Consider the following 20,820-nt stretch of genomic DNA (forward strand, 5'->3'; position numbering starts at 1 on the left):
GCTGTTTCTTGATTACTCACCGGAGAGAAAAATTTCACTTTGACATCCTCGTAGAGAGGTGGACAGTCAAACAGAGTAATTATTACTTTGTTTTCTCCGATTTCATGATCTACCGGTGAATGAATACATGGAATTCAGAACTATACACCTAGCTAATAAGGAGATAATAAGTGTAACAGTGAAGTTCATGTTCACTTATTGAGGCTTCCTGTATTTATCAAGTACTCTTGGTCTCATGGCCCAATCACTATATGTATAAATAAATGTTAATCATTATTTCTATAAAGTTGCAATACTGTTGTTTACATTTTAAAAAGGCCCACTTGTTTGAGGGTTATCGTAGGGCACTATTGAAAAGCAAGTATTCAATTTTCTATTAGAGTTTAACTAAGTAAACTTGACTGTTGAATGTGTGTCACCCGATTTTCATATATTAGGAATACCCTAAGAAGCTCAATTTTAAAGCTGACATTCACATTCAAAAAGCAATGCATAATTGCTCACATTTTATCAAAAATGTGATTGCTGATGGGATCATAGGCCTCGTCCAGAGCAGATTACTGACTGGACTGACCAAAGACATGCCATGTTTCTGGAATGAGCGACTTTGAAGCTATACTGAATATTTCTGTTACTGGTTCACCCATGTATAGTAGTGGCATCCACAGTGAGAAAGGTCTATGCTAGACCCTGTGAAAATACAAAGGTGCAGACTCAGTTGATGCTTCAGGGAGCTACACACATAAGGAACAAAGTAGAATGGCATATAATTATGTGTCAAGCTGTATGATGAAGTCTGAGTGTGCCGTTGTGTGCTTTGCGGGAGGTTAGCTGGAGGTATAGAATGAGAGAGCCTCACTAAGGAGGCAGAAATTGAGTTGGGCGTGGAAGGACGTGTATAAATGAAGAAGAGCATTGAAAAGATAATCCAGTTCAGGCAGGGGGCAGTTGGGGGTGGTGGGAGGGGCACAAGGGGGAAGGGGGAGGAAAGACCAGCAAAAACAGGAATCAGAAATTAGTGTTGTGTTCCAAAGGCCAGAGGGACGCAGTCTACCTGGAATGGAGCCTGCAGGTCAGGTTACTGATGGAATAAGCTCATGTCTGATCGGGCTGGATCTCGAGAGTTCAAGAGGTGGGGAAATAAGAACAAAGTTGTTGAAGAATATGGTGGGGCATTTCCTCTATGACAAAGTGGCCTGATAATTATCACATATAACATTTATTTAGTGATTAATAGCTCACAGAGCAACGTCACATATATTATGTGATTTAATCCTTGCCACACTTGAGATGTAATCTTGATTTTATAGATAAGAATACTGAGCCACAAAGATACTAACTGGCTTTGACCACGGGCACAGAGTGTGTCGTCTCCTCTACCTATAGCTTTTCACCAGGAGAGCAGTATTTCAGGATGCACATTGCAGGACTCCTTATACTGCATTGTATAAGGAGAAGGAAAAGGTAAGGAGATGGTTGTAGAAATCTAGGCATGAGCAAATGAGGTCCTGGACTAGGTAGTGGCAATGGGAACAGAAAAGAAGGGAGTGAGTGAAGAGAGATTTCAAAGGTATAATCAGCAGGAATTGGTGACCAACCGAATATAGAGGGCCAAGGCAAAGAGAGAATCCAAGATAATACCAAATGTGAAGGCCTGAGTGAGAGAATGCTGGTGCCGTTTGCAGAAGCAGAGGAAAAGCTCATTTGATAAATATGGATTGACAAGTGTGTCTGAATTGTTGGGGCAGAGACTGTCCCTGTTGTAGCTCCGGTGTCTATCACACAGTGGGTGCTCTAAATATGTGTTGAGTGAATGAAGGAAAGAAGTAGAGTTTAAAGCAGGGGGATGGATGAGCAGAACCAGTAACAGAATATGCATAGAGATGGGAACAGCAAGCCAAGGGTCAGGCCTGGGTGAGTGCCCTCATGCAGGGGGCCAGAAAGAAGGGAAAGGAATGGTGTTGGAGAGGTAGTAGTAGAACTAGAGACAAAAGCCTGAGAGAGAATTTTAAAAGTTAATTTTTCTTAGACCCACGAAGGAAGCTTTCTTATTGCTTCAGAGAAGGTCTGGAGTCTTAGGCATTGCTTTACACGTAACAAAACATTGAGTATCAGGTCCTATTGCTTTGGGTAGAGATTCCTCCGCAATCCAGACACTCGTGCACTGTTTCTCACAGTGCAGTCCCATGGGACATCTGGGTTAGAATCACTTGGGACATTGCTAAGTCTAGAGATTCCTGGGCCCCATTCCAGATTTCCTGAATCATACTTTTGGGGTACAACCTAGGAATCTGCATCTTACAAGCTCTTAGGTGATTTTCTCGCACACTACAATTTCAGAATCAGCGCCATACAATAAAATGACGAAGAAGAAGAGTATATGGCTAAAAATGACCAGATACGTGAATTTAAAACTCTGATGGATTCCTGGGAGCATGCTTGGCATTTATGGAAAAGTGAAAGGCAATGCAACACTCTGAACTGAAAATATGTTCTGGAAAATGCCCTGAAAAAACTGTTTTGAACAATGAGTTTAATTTACCTCTGACTAGGGACACCCAGTTGGATGGTAATCAGAAAGCAACCTGGGGCCGGCCCCGTGGCTTAGCGGTTAGGTGCGCGCACTCCGCTGCTGGCGGCCTGGGTTCGGATCCCGGGCGCGCACCAACGCACCGCTTCTCCGGCCATGCTGAGGCCGCGTCCCACATACAGCAACTAGAAGGATGTGCAGCTATGACATACAACTACCTACTGGGGCTTTGGGGGGAAAAAAATGGAGGAGGATTGGCAATAGATGTTAGCTCAGAGCCAGTCTTAGCAAAAAGAGGAGGAATAGCATGGATGTTAGCTCAGGGCTGATCTTCCTCACAAAAAAAAGAAAAAAAAGAAAGCAACCTGGCCTGTCTTTGTGGTGAGCAACAGTTTGGGAAGGTCAACATGCTGATTTGACATTGAGACTGAGACAAACACCAGAATTTTCAGTTCATGTGCTTTCTCTTACCTTGCAGTTTATGTGAGCAGTAGAGACAAAGACAATCCTTCGCTCCATTGTTATTTGTACTTTTAGATCATTTCCATTGCCATTTCCAACACCTGAATGAAATGAAAAAGTTAGGCTGGTTAGAGCAAAGACCAAAATGTCTCACCAATTAACATTATGGATCAAAAAGACAAAAGATTATCCCAGCTAACAGCATGTCAATACTGAAACATTTGGGACTGCATCGATTTTGTCTTTGAAAGACAAGACTTCAAGCCCAATTCTGTCTCCTAAAGCAGAATTTAGAAAGCTGGAGAAAAAAAGAGACATATAGTTCAGCTTCTAAGACTTAGAATCTCATCGTTTCATCTTTCTAGGAAAAAAAATAGGAAAGGTGACTTTGCAACCTTCCTTGTTAACATGTTGCTTGCTTCAGACTTCTAATCATGATGTTTCTTAACAACAGTGTAAGTTCCTCTTGCCCTAGTTTAAGTCCAGTTCCTAGCACAGCCTCTATGAAAATATAGGATAGCTGTATCCAAACATTCCTGCTGTGGTCAGTGTATATTTACAGACAAATGGTTTCTTGCCCCTTTTGCAATTCCAATGACCCACTTCCTTTAGCATTTCCTCAAAGGGCTGGATTCTCAAAGCTCCAATTAATTTTTATTGCTTTCCTTTCAACCCTGCATATTTCATTTAACTATGCACAGAATTAGGGCCGGCCCCGTGGCTTAGCGGTTAAGTGCCCGCGCTCCGCTACTGGAGGCCCGGGTTCGGATCCTGGGCGCGCACCGACGCACCGCTTCTCCGGCCATGCTGAGGCCGCGTCCCACATACAGCAACTAGAAGGATGTCCACCTATGACATACAACTATCTACTGGGGCTTTGTGGGGGAAAAAAGGAGGATTGGCAACAGATGTTAGCTCAGAGCTGATCTTCCTCACAAAAAGAAAAACATATGCACAGAATTAAAGATACAAAACTAAAACATATACTTAAATAAAGTCATACACTAATCATTCTTGATTGTTCGTCTCATACTACGTTTGTGTTGTTTTCACTAACCCCATATTATTAATTTGTCATCAGGAATCAGGGTTTCTTTGTCTCAGCTCCCTCTGTCCTGTTCCAGCTGCAGAACTTCTTCCTACTGAAGTCTACCAGAGATCAGTAAAATGCAGAACTAAACTAAGTCAAATGCTGATCATGACAAGAAAAGGACATTGATTTATAAGCTGAAATCAATTCTCACACATTTTAAATTTTTAAAATAATTGAAGTACATTTACATGATTTAAAGATAAAAGGTAAAACAGATGAAGTGAAAACTCTCCGTCTCACCCATCCTCCACCTGTTTAGTTCTCCAGCCCCAAATAGATAACCACTATTATTAGTTTCTTGCTTTTTATGCATATATAATCAAATATGAACATACATTCTCCCAGAGGTTTTTATATATGTGTGCACACACAAATATGAATACATATTATTCCCCCCTTCTGTTTTACAGAAATTGTTGCATACCATAGCACTGTCCTATATCTTGCATTTTTTTAACACATGTCAAAAATTTTATTTAACTCGTTAATAGGAACCAGTAAAATGCTACAGCTGGTTCAAAGTACTGCACACTTAGAGGCAGATAAGGAATGACGAATTTATAAACAGATACAAAATTGGTCAATACTCAATTGCATTCCACTGGACACAACTAATTTGCATTTCTATGTACAAAACATTTGCATTATCATCAGTTTTCTACAACTTAGAGAGTTGTAAAATAGCTTAAAGACAGTGAGAGGTGGAGATAACCCTGGAAGGGTGCAATAGACAAGATACTGTTTCAAAGTCTTTCACACTTTTTCCTGACAGTCTCCCCATCCTTTTTCTGTTGTGATCAGAACAATCTCAAAGGAAGATTAATCTTGTTCCAAAAGAAGGCTGGTGTCAGTAGGTTTGGCCTGATTATCCACATGAGTGCAGCAAGAATTTTAACTTCCCGCAGAGGCCTTCTTCAGTTGGCCCTGCAAGCCTAGACTCACACTGTACTGAACAGCTGCTAAGGTCCCAACTTTCTACCGGGAAGCCTTCATGAGGATCTCAAAATTGACACTTACAATCCTCCATTTTATGTTAGTCCAAGACTAGGAAACCAAATCTATGGTATTCTCCACCAGTTTTCACCTGTAGTACTTATAAATTTGGGTTAGTTCCCCTGTTCTCCATCTCTGCACCTTATATTTTTATTGAACAATGTCTCCACAGACATTGAATTAAATAAAATTCAAAATATTAAGAGAGAAGTCACAGTCTTGGGATATAATATCAGACTGGGACAATATATGAAATTCTAGAACTCACTAAAAACACTTCTAAGCTTAGAATTTTGAGAAACGATTCCTGTTCTCACTGTACACATCAGAGAAATGCATTAAAACTCCATTAGACTCGGGGCTGGCCCCATGGCTTAGTGGTTAAGTGTGCGTGCTCCGCTACTGGTGGCCCGGGTTCGGATCCCGGGTGTGCACCAACGCACTGCTTCTCCGGCCATGCTGAGGCCACGTCCCACATACAGCAACTAGAAGGATGTGCAGCTATGACATACAACTATCTACTGGGGCTTTAGGGGAAAAAAAAAAGGAGGAGGATTGGCAATAGATGTTAGCTCAGAGCCGGTCTTCCTCAGCAAAAAGAGGAGGATTAGCATGGATGTTAGCTCAGGGCTGATCTTCCTCAAAAAAAAAAAAAAAAAAACAACTCCATTAGACTAAATGCCTGTCTGCCTGTATGGAATAGTTTACTACTCACAGAGGTTTGTACAGATACTGTTATCCCCAATGTTAACAAAGAAGAGCCTGGGGCAGAGTGTACACTCAGGTACAATACAGGCTCTCACGCCATCCAGATGGTTTATAGTTGGCTTTAAATTCCTTAGAGGAAGAAACTGCTCCAACAGCCAACTGTGCTGCCTCTCACACTGTAGAATAAGGCAGTCCAGCAGGCTGGTGGGTGGGGCCCACTAAGGGTGGAAAGGAAGGGGAGCAAGGTGACGCTGACCCTAATTTCTCCCAGGCAGCCTCCTGCTAGAACAGGCTGTGCTTCTAGGCTCTGCCTGCACAATGCTTGCTTGAAAATTTAGACCCAAATTTCCCGCAGAAACAATGCTACTGGGTTGAAGTTTGTTTTCAGAAGCCAGAAACCTATGTAATCTGTTTGTGGTAATCCACTAAAATTCCTCACCATCAACAAGAGGTGGTGGTGATATGGAGTGTATGTGTGTGTGTGTGTGTGGAGGGGGCATGTAAGTAATTTGAAAAAGCATTTTATATTTTAACTAACAATAATTTATTTTTGACTATGCAGTTTATATTAAAAGATTCTTTCATTTCTGAATAATTGGACGAAATGTTAAAAAGTATACATCTAGATCTTATTTTGGGTGACTCCTCAGAAGGCTATAAACACTGTGCTGTCTGGGCAGATACCAATGCTCTGGCACCATTCCACCCAGGAGAGGTCCCGCACTCAGCACATCCTCATGGTCCACAATCTGGCTGGTGCTTTAGGGATCAGAAGCATCGCCCCTGCTGCACCTCTGGCAGTGAGAGTGAGGCCCCATCCCCTCCCTGCAGAGAAATCCCTTCTTTCCCACCTCCCCGAGGGTGAGCTGTGCAGGAAAGAGAGGTGAGTGAGAGAGAAATAGAGACACGGGACTTGAGGCCAGTTCCTCTCCCCTCCCTCCTTTCTTTTCTTTCTCAGGTCCCAGAGATGGACGATCTGACCAATTTTCCTGCCTCCCTGGGCGGTGGTAGATCCCAGTCTCTCTCCATCATTCCAGAAGCAGGCAAACATCAGCTCTTTTGAAGTTTATAAAGATTTTTACTCCTGGTAATAATTGCTAACAGGGGGCTGAAAGGCACCCCACAGAGCTCAGGTTTCTCTCAACCCTTTCCATGTTCACGTAGATTCAGGTAGGGAAGACCTAAGCGCTGTGCCCGCAAGAAGCATTCCTTGACCCCCAGGACGGGCAGGGCCCAGCCTCTGTGTGCTCCCAACACTGTGGTCAGCTCTTTGTCTATGTACTCACTCCTCTCCTCTGCTTACCACCCAGGGACTCCTTCAGGGCAGAGAAACACTAGCATGGGGCTGGCCCAAAGCAGATATTCGGTAGTTATTTGTAAAAGGGATATGTGGCAACAAAATTCATTTGCTCTTTGGGTATTTAAGACATCCTGATGGAGTTGCTAGGGGTGAGGGAGCTACAGGTGGAGGACGGAGGGGAAAGGGAGAGACCAGGGTGATGAGAAAAAAAGAGTCTCTGAAAGGAGTAGGTGAGAAGATGGTAGGGATGCCCCTGCCAAGACGATCCCCAAACTAGAGGTGGGTGAGAGAGAGGTGGTCTCCAGGGCTCACGGGCCCTTCCTCTTCTGCATCAGAGGTTCCACTCTGAAAAGTCCACCTGGGCTGAGGCCAGAGGAGCAACGGGAACAGGAGAAAAAGGAAATGGATGGACCCCTCAAACTGGTGACGGGAGAGGAAAGGAGAGGACATCTAAGGGTTGGTAATATGGCCACAGCACTGCTGGGCCAATGGGAAATTCCAGAGGGAGGGGTTCATGTGTGAGGATACATAAAAAGACAGCCGTGAGTTGGGACCGTCTGTATATAACTATGAGGAGAACCCTCCTGAATAGTAAGAACACCGGCCCTCCTGCCCAATTCTCAAATTATACGTAAAGCACTTACCACGAATTGAATAAATAACAATTTTTTTTATCTTGACGATTTTCCTTGGAGGAAGATTCAAATTGTAGATATTTTTCACATCTGCAAAATATCCAACATATCTACTCTGCAAAACAACAGAAGCCTCAGTTTAAGTGGAGATGAAAAGCCTAAAGTCAGCATTCCTGATTTATTTTTTATATAGAACTTGTTAAGGAGAGGAATTAATTAAGGAAACATTTATTGGATGCCATTATATGACTAGGCATTTTTATATATGTTGCCTCACGACTGAATATCAACCTTAGAAAAAGATACTGAATGAAGAATGAAGTGCTGTGGGGAAGTAACAAGAGAGGAGCCAGGTGTTGCTTACAGGCTGCTATGACTGAGAGGTCAACTAACCAGAACCAACAAACCAGCTGCAACAACATCACCACGAGATGCAGCTAACTGCAACTGTGCAAAGGTCGATCCGAGGGTAGAAGCTTAGCTGTGACTGAGTTAAAGGAAGGTTTGTGGTTTGCTGGAGAGCAGCCTCCTAAGCATGAGCGAACTGCAGACCTGAACACTCGAGAGGAAGATCTCTCCAGGACAGTAGTCGATACATATTCTTCTCTCGTCCCTGCCAGCCGAGTTCCTTCATCTTCCATTTCCCCAATTCTATTTTTGCAAGGAAGCCCTGTCCTTTCAGTCTAGCTCTTCTCCTATGGCAAGCTGCTCAGAAGGGCTCTCCTTGAATCTTTCTTTAAGAAGTTGAAGAGTTCTGGTACCGAATCAACTGGACTTAAAAGTGCACAGACTCTTCTGCAGCCAAGGGGAATTGTTAATCCAATTAACTGCCATACTTTCCATTGGAAAGGGCCAGTCAAGGGAAAGGCTCCTGCAATTTCTTAACTCAGGGGTGGAGGAAATGTAGTCTGTAGAATGGCCCACAATGCAGCGTCAGAATGTGATGGTATCTGAGAATTACCTCCCCACATGGAGGGAACTCTGTCCCGGGGCCTTGCCAACACAGCTGGCAAACCTGAGGCCGAGTCCTTGTATTGGTCTCCCAGTGAATCAGAAAAGATTCAGTTGTAGCCTAGGGAGTGCTGGTTCTGGACCAAAGTCAGAGAAACTGTGCATGACTACAGAAGAAATGGGGAAGGGAAGCTGTACAGGGGAGGCCCTGAAGAAGTTACATCTAACGTCCCCTTGGCTTCTGCCACTAGATTCTCGACTTCCCGCTAGAGGTGGTCACCCACCACGGCCCTCAAGCTGCTCTTACTCCCACTCTTCCTCCTCCTTCAGCCTAAAACAACAGGGGCTTGTAACACAAGTTAATAAAGCCAGCATCCACTTAGTAAGCACTCACTACAAACAAAGCAGATACTATGAGAGGCGCTTTGGGATGCCAAGGGTGGAAAGGTGGGTAAGACATGGGCCTTGTCTGCAAAAGGGGTAGAGAAGTCACTGCTTCACATGGCTAGAGAATAATGTAAAGTCACTTAGTCCCTAAAAGAAACACAAAGGGCTACAAGAACTGAAAAGAAAGCGACTGCTTCAGGCTGGGAAGAGAAAAGGACCCCAGAGAAAGGGGCCCACAGGAGCAATAGCATGTGGGTACAAAGTGGTGACAGGCTGAGAAACAGGAAACGGTCCAAGTGTGTTAAAGCGTGGACATGTGAATGCACACTGTGGAAGAGGCGTTTGGAAAAATCAAATACCAGAAGACCTCGAGGGTCTGATTAAAACATTTATACTTGTGTACAACTAGGATACACAACTATGCACTGGGGCTTTGGGAGAAAAAAAAAAGAACTCTGTGTTAAGAAGGCTGAAAGACAGGCAATCAATCAACTGTCAAAAGATTTAAGGGCAGTGTAAGCTTCAGGAAGTTTAAAAAAAGAAAAAATTTTATATTTGTTCCCATTGGCAGTGGGGAGCCATTACGGATTTCGAACATGGAAATGGCATGATCAGAGCTGGGTTTCAGTAGGTTCATGTATTACTTTTAGCCAACGGCTTATTACTAGCTTTTTTTTTCTCTTTTTTTTGCTTGGGTGTGGCAGAAAAGGATCAGTGGATAAGGCTGAGTTCTTTTGCCCCAAACTCAAGGTCTAGAGCCAGCAGTTACAGACTAAGGCCAAGGTTACCTATTGAGCTTCCATCACTTCATTCAAAGAAAACTTTCATTTGCAGCCACATCCACATCTACTTAAGAATTCCCAACCAACTCTCACTTTGGTTGGAGGGGCAATATAGAAAAGGCAAAATAGATGAGATGCTGTGCACAGGATGGGAAATAATGGGCTTCAGAGTCTGACAGATCTGGATTTGAGTTGTTGGTTCAAAAAATTTATTTCCCTGAACTTCAATGTCCCAATCTGTAAAATGGGAATCATGATGGTGCCCACTCATGGAGTTATTGAGAGTATTAAATGAGATAATGAATGTAAAGCCCTTAGCATGGTTCCACAAAGTCTAGTATATTTAAACTCTATAGGATAAATGTCCTGGTTTCTGCAATAAACAAATTTCAAGGAATAAAAAAGAGAGGTGGGAAACCTATAAACTAAAAGACACTTAAGAGACAAAGCAACCCAATGAAATGTGTAGTCCTTCTTTGGACCCTGATTGAAATAAACTAAATTAAAAAAAATATTTTTCAGATAATTATGGAAATTTAAACATGGACTAGACATTTGATATTTGGTATTATTAAGGTATAATATTTTTAAATATGATAAATGGTTTTAAGGGTTTTTTTCAAGAGTCTTTGTTAGATGTCACACTAAAATATTTGTGGGGTAAAATGATCTAATATCTGGGATTTCCTTCAAAATAATCCGGGTGTAGAGAAAGAGTGGAGAGTGGGTGTGTGTGTGAGGAGAATGGGGAGGGAATGGACGAAGCATGGTTGGCTACGTGATGAAATGATTGTTGAAGCAGTGACGTGACTGTAAGGAGATTTACTGTATGACTGTTTTGACTTTTTATGTTTGAAAAAGTCCATAATAAAATGTTTTTGAAAGGAAAAAATAGGGTAATAGCATAGATTTCACATGGGTTGTCTGAGTATTAAATGAGCTAATATATGTGAAAGTACAATAGTGTCTGGCATAAAATAGGTTTTTGAAAAATGTTAATTCCCCCTTTTCTTTCTCTTTCAAAATACAGCCTCCCCGTGTCTCGCTCGCTCTCTCGCGCTCTCTCTCTCTCACATACACACACACACACACACACACACACACACACACGTGCACTTGCGATGTTCTGCATGGGCTGAACTGCCCTAGTAGGGGTTTGTGAAAGACTCAGTTGCTCTTTGCAGGGAATAATAGGCTGATGACTTTAGTTATCTTCAGGGGTCTGGAACCTTAGGAACTGGACCTTCCTAGTTTGGGAAGGGAATCGACTCCTGAACTCTGCAAACAATAACCAATATAAAATGGAAAGCAGGATGCTCTGGGGAGAACTCAGTGCTTCCAAAGTACAGGTGCGCCACACTCATGTCTCTCGGCCCCTGGGCGGGATCCGGGCCTGTCACAGGGCACCCGAGTGCTGCCACCTGATCACCAAAGGAGGAGAGTCTAAATGAAACCAGGTAATCGGCGCCCATCTAACCCAATTCCTCAAAGAACCCCTTTCTTTAAAAGACACTTACTTGGGAAGGAGTCTCTATCCCTTGAAATTTAGAGCTGGTGGTTTTATCTGTTCGTCGTTCTCCAAAATAATAAAGGCTGTCCTACAGAAAAGGGGAGAATACAATCACGGTTCATTTGTACTTTCCTTTCCTATATAAGGCATTCTTAAGGTTTCCGAGGCACATTATTTCCTTAAGTCGGCGGTCTTTGGGCAGAGGCTACCCAATATAACAAAATGAACAAAGCCACATCAAGGCCTGCTCTCATTCAAAGCTTCACAAAGACATGGAATTTTAGAGCTGGAAAGACCTTAGAGATCATCTGGTCCTTCTTCCTACCTTTCCATTTTACAAATGGAGAAGATTGAGACCAAAAGAAAAGCAAGTGACCTGTCATGGAGACGTGTGCCGCCAGTTAGAGGGAGCACAGGCCTGGGGCACAGGGCTCTGGCTCTCAGTCAAGGGCTCTGGATCAATGGCTTTCAAACTTTTTATTTTTAAAGCTGCAGTCCACATTAATAAACCTAGGAGACACACACACACACACACACACACCTGAAACAAAAGCTTCACAAAATAATACTGACCATTTGGTATTTTCTATTCTAATCTATTTTGTTTTACTAAAAAACATGCAAGTCACAACCCAACAAGTTGATTTACAGCTCACTGATACACCGTGATCCGTAGTTGGAAAACATTGTCCTAGAACAGCCGTGTCATAACCTGCGTGTCTGAATCAGGAACAGGAGACGGTGGAGTCAGAGTGCCGGCACTGTGCACAGCCTCCAGCTCCTCTTCCTGCACTGCAGGCCAAGCGAGGAGCAGAGCTGCCGGGAGCGGGTCCTCTAGTGGTACCTTCTCAGCAAGATCACGGCAGAAAAGAGACTGACAACCCTACTTAAAGAAGTAGAAACAGCCCACCCTGTCTTCTCAGAAATTTCCAGAGGGCACAGACCCCAGCTGTATTGACTATGCAAAGATAATAACATTCAGGAGAGACTTTGTTCTAAGTTGAAAAATGATACCTTTTATCTACCTAGCACTTCTGAGGATGTCTAAGGTAAGTTCTCTCTGGTGAACTTACCTTAACCATCTTGATATTATTCTTGTGAGGAAGGAGGAATTCCCGTAATTGGTGGGAGCAGGAGCAGGGCTGGGACTAGGTGAGGCGAGTAAAGCATCTAGGTTGCTGAGTACTTTTGCAATTGCATAACTTGACCTTTCTCATCTCACATTAATCCTGTCCCTATTGAGTTCTGTTTTTATTTAAAATGTTGATATTGTATACATCATGGATTTCTTGCACTAACTTTGATTTTTAAAAATATCGCACTAGAATATTATTTATCTTAATTTCTAAGATTTTTGGCATTGCCTTACATTTTGTGCCCGAGGGGAGTGTCTCACTGACATCACCCTAGTCTTGGCTCAGAGTAAGAGGTACCTAGGTCAGCTACTGACCAGTCTAAGTTAAGCAAGGATGTATTAAAACCAAGCTTCCTAATAACTACCTCTCCCATTACAATTTCCTTAAGTACCATGGCTCAAAGGATCATCTTAACATCCTACCAGCGAGGCTTCAGAACTAGCAAATTCAATCAGCATAAGACAGAGTTTGTAGTAACATCTTTCATACCTCTGCAGTTACAAACACTTCACTGGCAATAAGGCAGGCACAAACCATAGTTCCCGTGCGTCCTAGAAAAGAAAAGTAGTTAGTTCATGAACCATTGTTCATGGTAGTACTTGGTATAAAAATACTCTCAGAAATATTCACAGTTCATCTTGGACTGATTTTCTTTCATTCTGCAAGTGCTTGTTCAAAATATTTCAATTCAGAAATAGCCAAAGCTGTTTCACCGCTCAGAGGTTCTACCTGGAATTCCGCCCTAACTGTGTGCATGAACGCACGTGTGTGTGCGTATCCTGTTCTTGAGTCACCACTGCTGGGGCCTGCAGTAATTGGCAGAGGCAATCAGTTCTGCTCTAGGGCTCTGAAGCTAAAGAGTTACCTACCAGTTAAGAGCTAATCACACACCCTGTTTATCTAACATCAATAAAAGTACCTGTAAAAGGCAAAACATGGTCAGAACCCAAAACACCATCTTGTATTTGAATACCCATTATTCCTTACATTTTAGTTAGAGTTTTTAAGTGTGTTACAAAACATATATGAAAGTAAAAAGGACAGTATAATGAACCCCCGTGTACCTGTTCCCCAGATTCTATAATTATCATAGCATATTGCTGTACTTGTTTAATTTCTATTTCCTCTTCCCTTCCTTCTTGCTTCTCTCTCTCTTTCCTCCTTTCTCTTTCCTCCGTAGCATTGTAAAGCAAACCCTTGATTTCATGTCATTTCATCCTCAGTTTCTTATGTTTTATTCCAATATATATTTTTGTCCTACTATACAAAATTCAAGTTAAAAAATTATGTTGCTTCTTTTATTTAGACAATGATCTGTAGCTTTTGTCTTAGCCAGTATATGCTGAACTTATTTTATGTAATTCCAAACTTAGCCTTCTACCTTGAGATGCACTCTATTTTCTAGTCCATCTTTTTTTTTATTGGACCACTAAAGTTATTTTGCAGCCCATAGGTTGAAAAACACTATTTGAAGCCAAGTACTTCCAAACAGGACTTTGTACTACCCTGTGCTATTACAAATAAAAGCCTCTTGCTAAACGGAGCTACTGACCGTTAATGACCTGGCTGTCAGTTGTATAGACTGTTAATATTTCAATTTTGGAGGACATCTCTGGTCTCTATAAGTCTGATATTTTCCCATTTGAAAAAAACTTTTTCAGCTTCACGTCCTTGTGGCTATGGATAAGTACAACCACAGCCATAGTAGATGCTCTCTCATCCAGTCAAGTCATGTACAGCAGGGAATCATAAAAATGATACATACTTGGCTTCAATATTGTATTTTCACTTAAAACATAAATGTACATTCATTCACTACACTTCTGCTATTAGACAAAGGTTTTAACTTTTTAAATATGAGTCCCCCCAGTTGGCGTTCTTTCTTGGAAAGGCCAGGCTCATGGTATAAACCATTGCCTCATCTATATTTCTAGTTTCAGATTCTTTAGAGCAACCTAGGTCCAGAATCCTTCTAGATTTTACTACTGGAATTTTTCTCCCAATGTTTTACATTAGTCTTACTTGCATTTAATTCAGCTGCAATTTTGGTTGTAGGCACTCAACTTCATTGAATCTTCTTGAAACATTCAACTTAGGTTTCATAAAATTGTAACTCTTTCTGTTCACTCCGACGTTTTACAGATCTACATAATATTTGATTACTTGACGTAAGCATAATAACAAGTAGAACTGGCAGATACTGGTGGAAGCAGAAACACATAGCCATACTACAAAGAAGCTCACTAGCTACAAGTTTTCAACAGGCCAATGGACACCAATAGGTGTCTTCATGGTGGGAATGGAGAACATCAGATAATCTACCAAGTTAGTCAGATGGAAGTCATAAGAGAGCTTTTGTTATCCTGAAGTCAGCAGAAGCATCTTGCACCTCTAAATATAGCACAATTCTTGGCTTTCATAATGATAATAACTAACGTTTGGGTAATGCTTTACAGATCTCATATAATCTTTACAACAACTCTGTGAGGTAAATAACCCAGCATAAAGAAACTGAGAAACTGAGGTTCTGTAAGTTTAAGAAACTTTCACCTAGTCAAATAGCAAGATATCTTAACGCCAGCTTATATGACCTTTTACAACAATCCTTAAACTGTATTCTTTCTCAAGTTGTGTCCATCACCCTTCCTCACAATACAGATCTTATACTTCAAATTCTTGAATCTACAAGCAGAGCACTGAGGTAATTTTCCAGACACCAAGAGTGGTAGCTGTGTGTGTGTGTGTCCCTTAGAGTTGTTTAAAGCACTTAAAAATGTAACTGAAACAATTTCTTCTTCAAGATATTCAGACCAAAATAGGCTTTTGTCAGTTTGACTGCCTTATTTGATACAATGAATGTCTCAAATGAAGATGAACTTTGTAGCATCCTTTAAAAGACTTTGAAAGAGCTAGAGAAGCTTAAATATTCACTCCTATTATTTAAATAAAAATATGCTCATTGCATATCTACTAGAAAAAGACTCAGGAAAGATAAGTCTGCTGCTAAAAACTGATAGCATACAGTTGAAGGATAACAATAATGGCCAGTATTATTGAGCCATCGACACTTCTTGCCAGATAGATAATGTTCATATTTCATTTAATCTCTACAATAGGACTCTGAGGTTGGAACTGTCATCATCCACATTATACATATTAGAAAACTAAAGCATTGAGAGTTTAAGTAATTCACTCAGTGCCACACAATTATTTAATGGCATAGTTGGGATTTAAACCCAGATATTTTATTTCAAAGCCTGTGCTTTGAATCATTATGTTCTGATAACTGCAACTTTTCAATTTTCTTTTTTACTTGTCAGTCTTTCAAATAGGAAAAAAATTCCAATTGAAAAGGATAGACTAAACATTAGTAAAAGACATCTATAAAAGACAGCTGAAGAATCTGAGAGAGAGTTCTCAGTTAATTCTAGTCCTTGGGCCCAGTGGAATTCTATTCCAGAAAACTTAGAATTCCTGACTGGATGAACTTGCAAAAGAGATTCCCCAGCATCACTAGTTATTCCCCATGGTGGAGAACAGGAGAGGTGTGGATGGCCTAGAGCTGATTTCATTTCCTGCTTTGAAAACCAGGAGGTGGTGCATTTCCCAGATTGTAAGCCAGTAACCTTGGTATCAGTTGAGGGAGAAATTTTAACACAAATATACTTGAAAGGATTGGTTGCATACACATAGATAAAGGAAAGCCATGATCACTCAAGCTCAATGTGAATTTTCTAGGCTCTGGTGGATTTATTTCATTTACTTCTTTGATATTCTCTTGGTACTCTTTATACCCTACCTTCCCTGCACACCTGTACTCTCAGGGTACTCCTTGTGTGACATCTCTGCTCAAATGTCTTTGTATGGGTGAGACCTTCCTTGGCCATCTACATATCAATTAGCAACCTCTCTCCCACTTCATATTCTCCTTATTTTTATTTTTTCAATTGCATGTATCACCATCTAATACATATATTTTTTCTCTGTAAACAATAGACTGTGGTCTCCATGGGAGAAGTGCACGTGTCTGCTTTGTACACTGTCACATAAATGCATCTAGACAGCATCTGGTGTTCAATGCATGAATGAACGAATATATCTGCCCTTTCAATTTATCATGTCATCCGGTCCCATGACCACTCATTTTTCTCATTTTGTTTTCACTTCCTCAACCCCCTAGAAGCATGATGGACAATTTCACTGTTGGTTTTACCAATACTGCATAACATTGCCAATAACATTGCCACTCTTGCTTCTGGGTCCTTTTGCTGTACCCATTCTGTACAAACCTAATACTGGGTCAATTTGGGCACCCACTTCCTGCATTCCTAGACCAGAGATGCAGAGACACCAGAGATGCAGAGACACCAGAGATGCAGAGAACTGCTGGAGAAAAATCACACAACTTTTCATATTGGTAATAATATCAATTAATGGTCTACCTTCCCACTGACTCTGAGTTTGCGTCTTCATTTCTTTCTTCACAGAGGCGAGACCTCCCATAACTTGTTGCCTCCCAGTGCCCCCTACAATCTTCCTGTGACTATGTCTATTCCTGTGACTACACCTCTTCCCTTGAATCTCATTGGTGAGGAGTTTCTCCTCTTCATTTAGCCAAATCCTCCACTTGGGCTCTGGACCCCATCCTCTTCTCTCAACTCAGGGTTTTGACTTTATTAGTCCCCATTCTTCTGTATCTTCAACCTCTCCCTCTCTCTGACCCTTTCCCTTGGCAAATAAACACATTCAGGTCCCCTCGCCCTGTCTTATAAACAACACTCTCTATCAGCCCCAAATGCCCAAACAACTAACTTCTCTCTGTCCTTTTACAGCCAAGCTGCTTGAGTCCCTAGTCTACACTTGCTATCGCCACTTCCTCCTCATTAATGATTCTGGTGCTGGCTATCTTTAGACCCCATTTTAATAATTATAAGAGCTACCATTTATTCACTGTTTACTATTTACCAGGTGGTCTACTACACAGTTTAATATGCATTACCTCATTTTAGTTTCTTAACAATCGTCTCAGGTAGGTATTACAATTCCCAGTTTACAGATGGGAAAACTGAGGTTTTGTTTTGTTTTGTTTTGTTTTGTTAAGTTTATTTATTTATTTTTTTGTGTGAGGAAGATCAGCCCTGAGCTAACATCCATGCTGATCCTCCTCTTTTTGCTGAGGTAGACCGGCTCCGAGCTAACATCTATTGCCAATCCTCCTCCTTTTTTCCCCTAAAGCCCCAGTAGATAGTTGTATGTCATAGTTGCACATCCTTCTAGTTGCTGTATGTGGGACGTGGCCTCAGCGTGGCCGGACAAGCAGTGCGTTGGTGCGTGCCCGGGATCCGAACCCGGGCTGCCAATAGCGGAGCGTGCGCACTTCACCGCTAAGCCACGGGGCCGGCCTGAAAACTGAGGTCTTGAATGGTTATCTAACTCACCCAAGTGGTTAGCAACGGTCCTAGGATTTAAATTCAGACAGTTTAATGCTAATTATCCCACTATTACCAACTGCATAATGATATGCACACTTTGAGGAACACCGTTCTGTAGCATTTACAAGTTTATTATGGCTTTCCAATTTTATTTCCAAATGCTTTCTTACATAACCATTTTTTTCTTTTTATCCTTTTACAGTAGATATCACAGTAGATATGTACAAGTTTACGAAATCAATCCATTTATCTATCTTAGTCTTGAACTTCTTTATGTCCCACTAATATGACTGCCTTTTCCAGTCACCTGCAGGCTTGCTTGACTCCTCTGGATTTTTCAGTATTTTTTCACTGTACCCTGGATCACTGTTTTGGAGTTTCCTTTGCTGGACCTTTTTTTCTTTTTGCTTCATTTCAGGTATTTTGTTATTTATCTGGCAAATCTGGCAAGGAGGTTTCTGTTCTACCATTTTCCCATAAAGGACAAAAATATTCTAAGAAATTCTAAAGAGTTTTCTTTACAAGCATACTGAGAATATTAAATCTGAGTATTATTTGCATTAGAGTTCAATAAATCTAACAAAGATGATTGAAAGTTCTATTTCTAAATCAAGATGATGATTTGAGCACCAACGGTAGACTGAAAAACTTCCACCTCTATATCAAACATGTGGAAATGATAGAGAAAAAACATGGCTGAACTCAATAATGAAAAGGCAAGGAAAACACAGAGGATCAGAAATGGAGAGAGGAATCAAACTGGTAGGTAGGAGGTGAAGCCAAGAAACCTCAAAATAAACTATTAGAGGAAAAAGAAAAGGGTGAGAGGATCCACAGAATGCAGGAAAAGAGATAAAAAGAAGCACAGAAAAATTGTGGTAAATATAAAACACATAATTGAATGCCACAGATAAGTCCAAATATGTCAGCAATCACAATAAATACATTGAAAATGGAGCTACTAAGGCTGCATTTTTAATGATGCAGGTATATGCTGTTTCAAGAGACAGACCTAAACCAAAATGACACAGAAAGGTTGAACATAAAATCATGACAAATTTATAGCAGAAAGAATCCATTCAGAAGATATAATAATCATGTATTTGCATGCACCTCACAACACACTGTGAAAGATAAAGAGCAAGAGTTGACAGAATAAAAAGAAGAAACCAACACATGAAATAGTTGATATAAAGAAAGAAATAGTAAAAAAGATAAGAAATAGTAAATATAAAGATTTGAGTAATATAATTAATAAGATTGATTTAATGGATAGATAGATGCCCCTGCTCAAGAAAATTAGAGAATATACATTATCTTCTAGGTATGAGATTTCTAGTTATAGTTTTAAATGGATCCTATATTACACCACAAAGAAAGTGTCAACAAATTCCAAAGACCCAATATCATCGTGCAGAAAAGAGTTAACATAGCAGGCCTGAGACTGCTATCCATAGGCTTGCTTGCAAGTTTTGCCTTGGCTGGCATCTGGGAAATTGGAATTCAGGAGGATTCCCACCATTCCCAGATAAGACTGGCTCACTGTGCCTAAACCGTTTATGCAAACAATATGGTTTATGCTGAACACCTGCTTTTCTTCCGCGAGTCTGGAATTTCAGCGCGTGCCAGGGAGAAGGTGTCTATGTGACCAGCCCCCAGTAAAAACCTTGGGCACTAGGTCTCTAATGAGCTTTCCTGATCTCACATGTGTTGTCACAACTCACTGCTGAAGGCATTAATCACATCCTGTGTGACTCCACTGATGAAGACCCTTGGAAGTTTGTGCCTGGTTTCTTCTGGACTTTGCCCCAAGCACCTTTTATCTTTGCTCATTTTGCTTTGTATCCTTTCACTGTAATAAATCATAGCCATGAATATGACTATATGCTGAGTCCCGTGAGTCCTCTGGAGAATCACTGAGTCTGGAGGTGGGTCTTGGGGGCCTCTGACACAGCTGGTGGTAGAAGTGGGATTCACTAAAATGACCCTGACTCGCTGAAATATGGCAAAAGCATTGTTTGGGAAAAGGAAGGATGAAGGGATGGTATGACAAATCTTTGGTGCCTGAGTGGTTATGGAGTTACCAGTGGTGTGATACAGCAGCTCAGGTGCTGTTGTGAGACGGAGAAGTTGCCTATGGAAGTAGAAATGATGGATCCAACCATATGAGAGTTGGCTTGCTGGCTCCCCTAGCAGATTTTGGCTGTGCTGGCTAAAGTGAGGAAAACATGCAACCCAGGTGATGCCCTTGGTTTTTATTCCCTCCTCCAAGTAGAAGGAGAAAGGGCCAAACATTCCTAAAAGTGAGCTTTGAGTGGGCCAAAAATGTTAAAAGTTTGCATTGCTCTTTTCTCCAAGTTGAAGGAAAAATGGTTAAATCAGTTCCCAGCGTGAACCAAAGCTTTAGATAAACCAGAGGGAAAAGAATAAAAGGCAAAAACTCTGCAGTCATTACTGAGTAATCATATAGATTGGTGCTTCTCAAATTTCAAGGTGTACGAGTCATCTGAGGATTGTATTAAAATGCAGATTCTCATTCAGTAGGTCTGTGGCGGTTATGAGATTCTGCTTTTCTAAATGGCTCCTAGTTGATGCTAATGCCGCTAGTCCATGGACCTCACTTTGATTCTAGATCACTATCTCTGAACAAATACAATGAAAAATCAATAAGAAAACTATGGCTAAAACTCCTAAGCACTAGGGAATTTAAAATAAATAATTTCTAAATAATCCAGATGTTTAAAAATCACTTCTACATAATCTCTGTGTTAAAAAAATCAGGTAATTTTTAGGAGAATTATTTTTATGAGAATTAGTAGAATAATCATAAATTATTCAAAACTAAATGACAACAAAAGCAGTACCTGTAAGACAACTGGAAGTTAGCTAAAGCAGTATTAA

The 20,820-nt window shown here is 41.1% G+C and overlaps 2 protein-coding genes across 2 annotated transcripts in view; one reads left to right on the forward strand and one right to left on the reverse strand.

Annotated features, from left to right (window-relative positions):
• The window catches only part of LOC101394705 (mitochondrial ornithine transporter 1), a 99,024-nt gene that overhangs the window by 16,289 nt on the left and 61,915 nt on the right, over positions 1-20,820 (forward strand). The gene's annotated exons all lie outside the window — the stretch shown is intronic.
• Positions 1-20,820, reverse strand: part of LOC147916152 (phosphatidylinositol 3,4,5-trisphosphate 3-phosphatase TPTE2-like) — a 59,072-nt gene that overhangs the window by 3,056 nt on the left and 35,196 nt on the right. The window contains exons 9-13 of the mRNA XM_087435747.1: positions 12,977-13,038; positions 11,359-11,439; positions 7,731-7,836; positions 2,992-3,093; positions 21-109 (exon numbers count right to left, since the gene is read on the reverse strand). Of these exons, the coding sequence (XP_087291873.1) occupies positions 21-109; positions 2,992-3,093; positions 7,731-7,836; positions 11,359-11,439; positions 12,977-13,038 (440 nt within the window). The remainder of the gene's footprint in view (positions 1-20; positions 110-2,991; positions 3,094-7,730; positions 7,837-11,358; positions 11,440-12,976; positions 13,039-20,820) is intronic.

This window comes from Ceratotherium simum, chromosome 10 (assembly GCF_057802395.1).
Source record: "Ceratotherium simum simum isolate JZ-2026a chromosome 10, ASM5780239v1, whole genome shotgun sequence".
Lineage (NCBI taxonomy): Eukaryota > Metazoa > Chordata > Mammalia > Perissodactyla > Rhinocerotidae > Ceratotherium > Ceratotherium simum.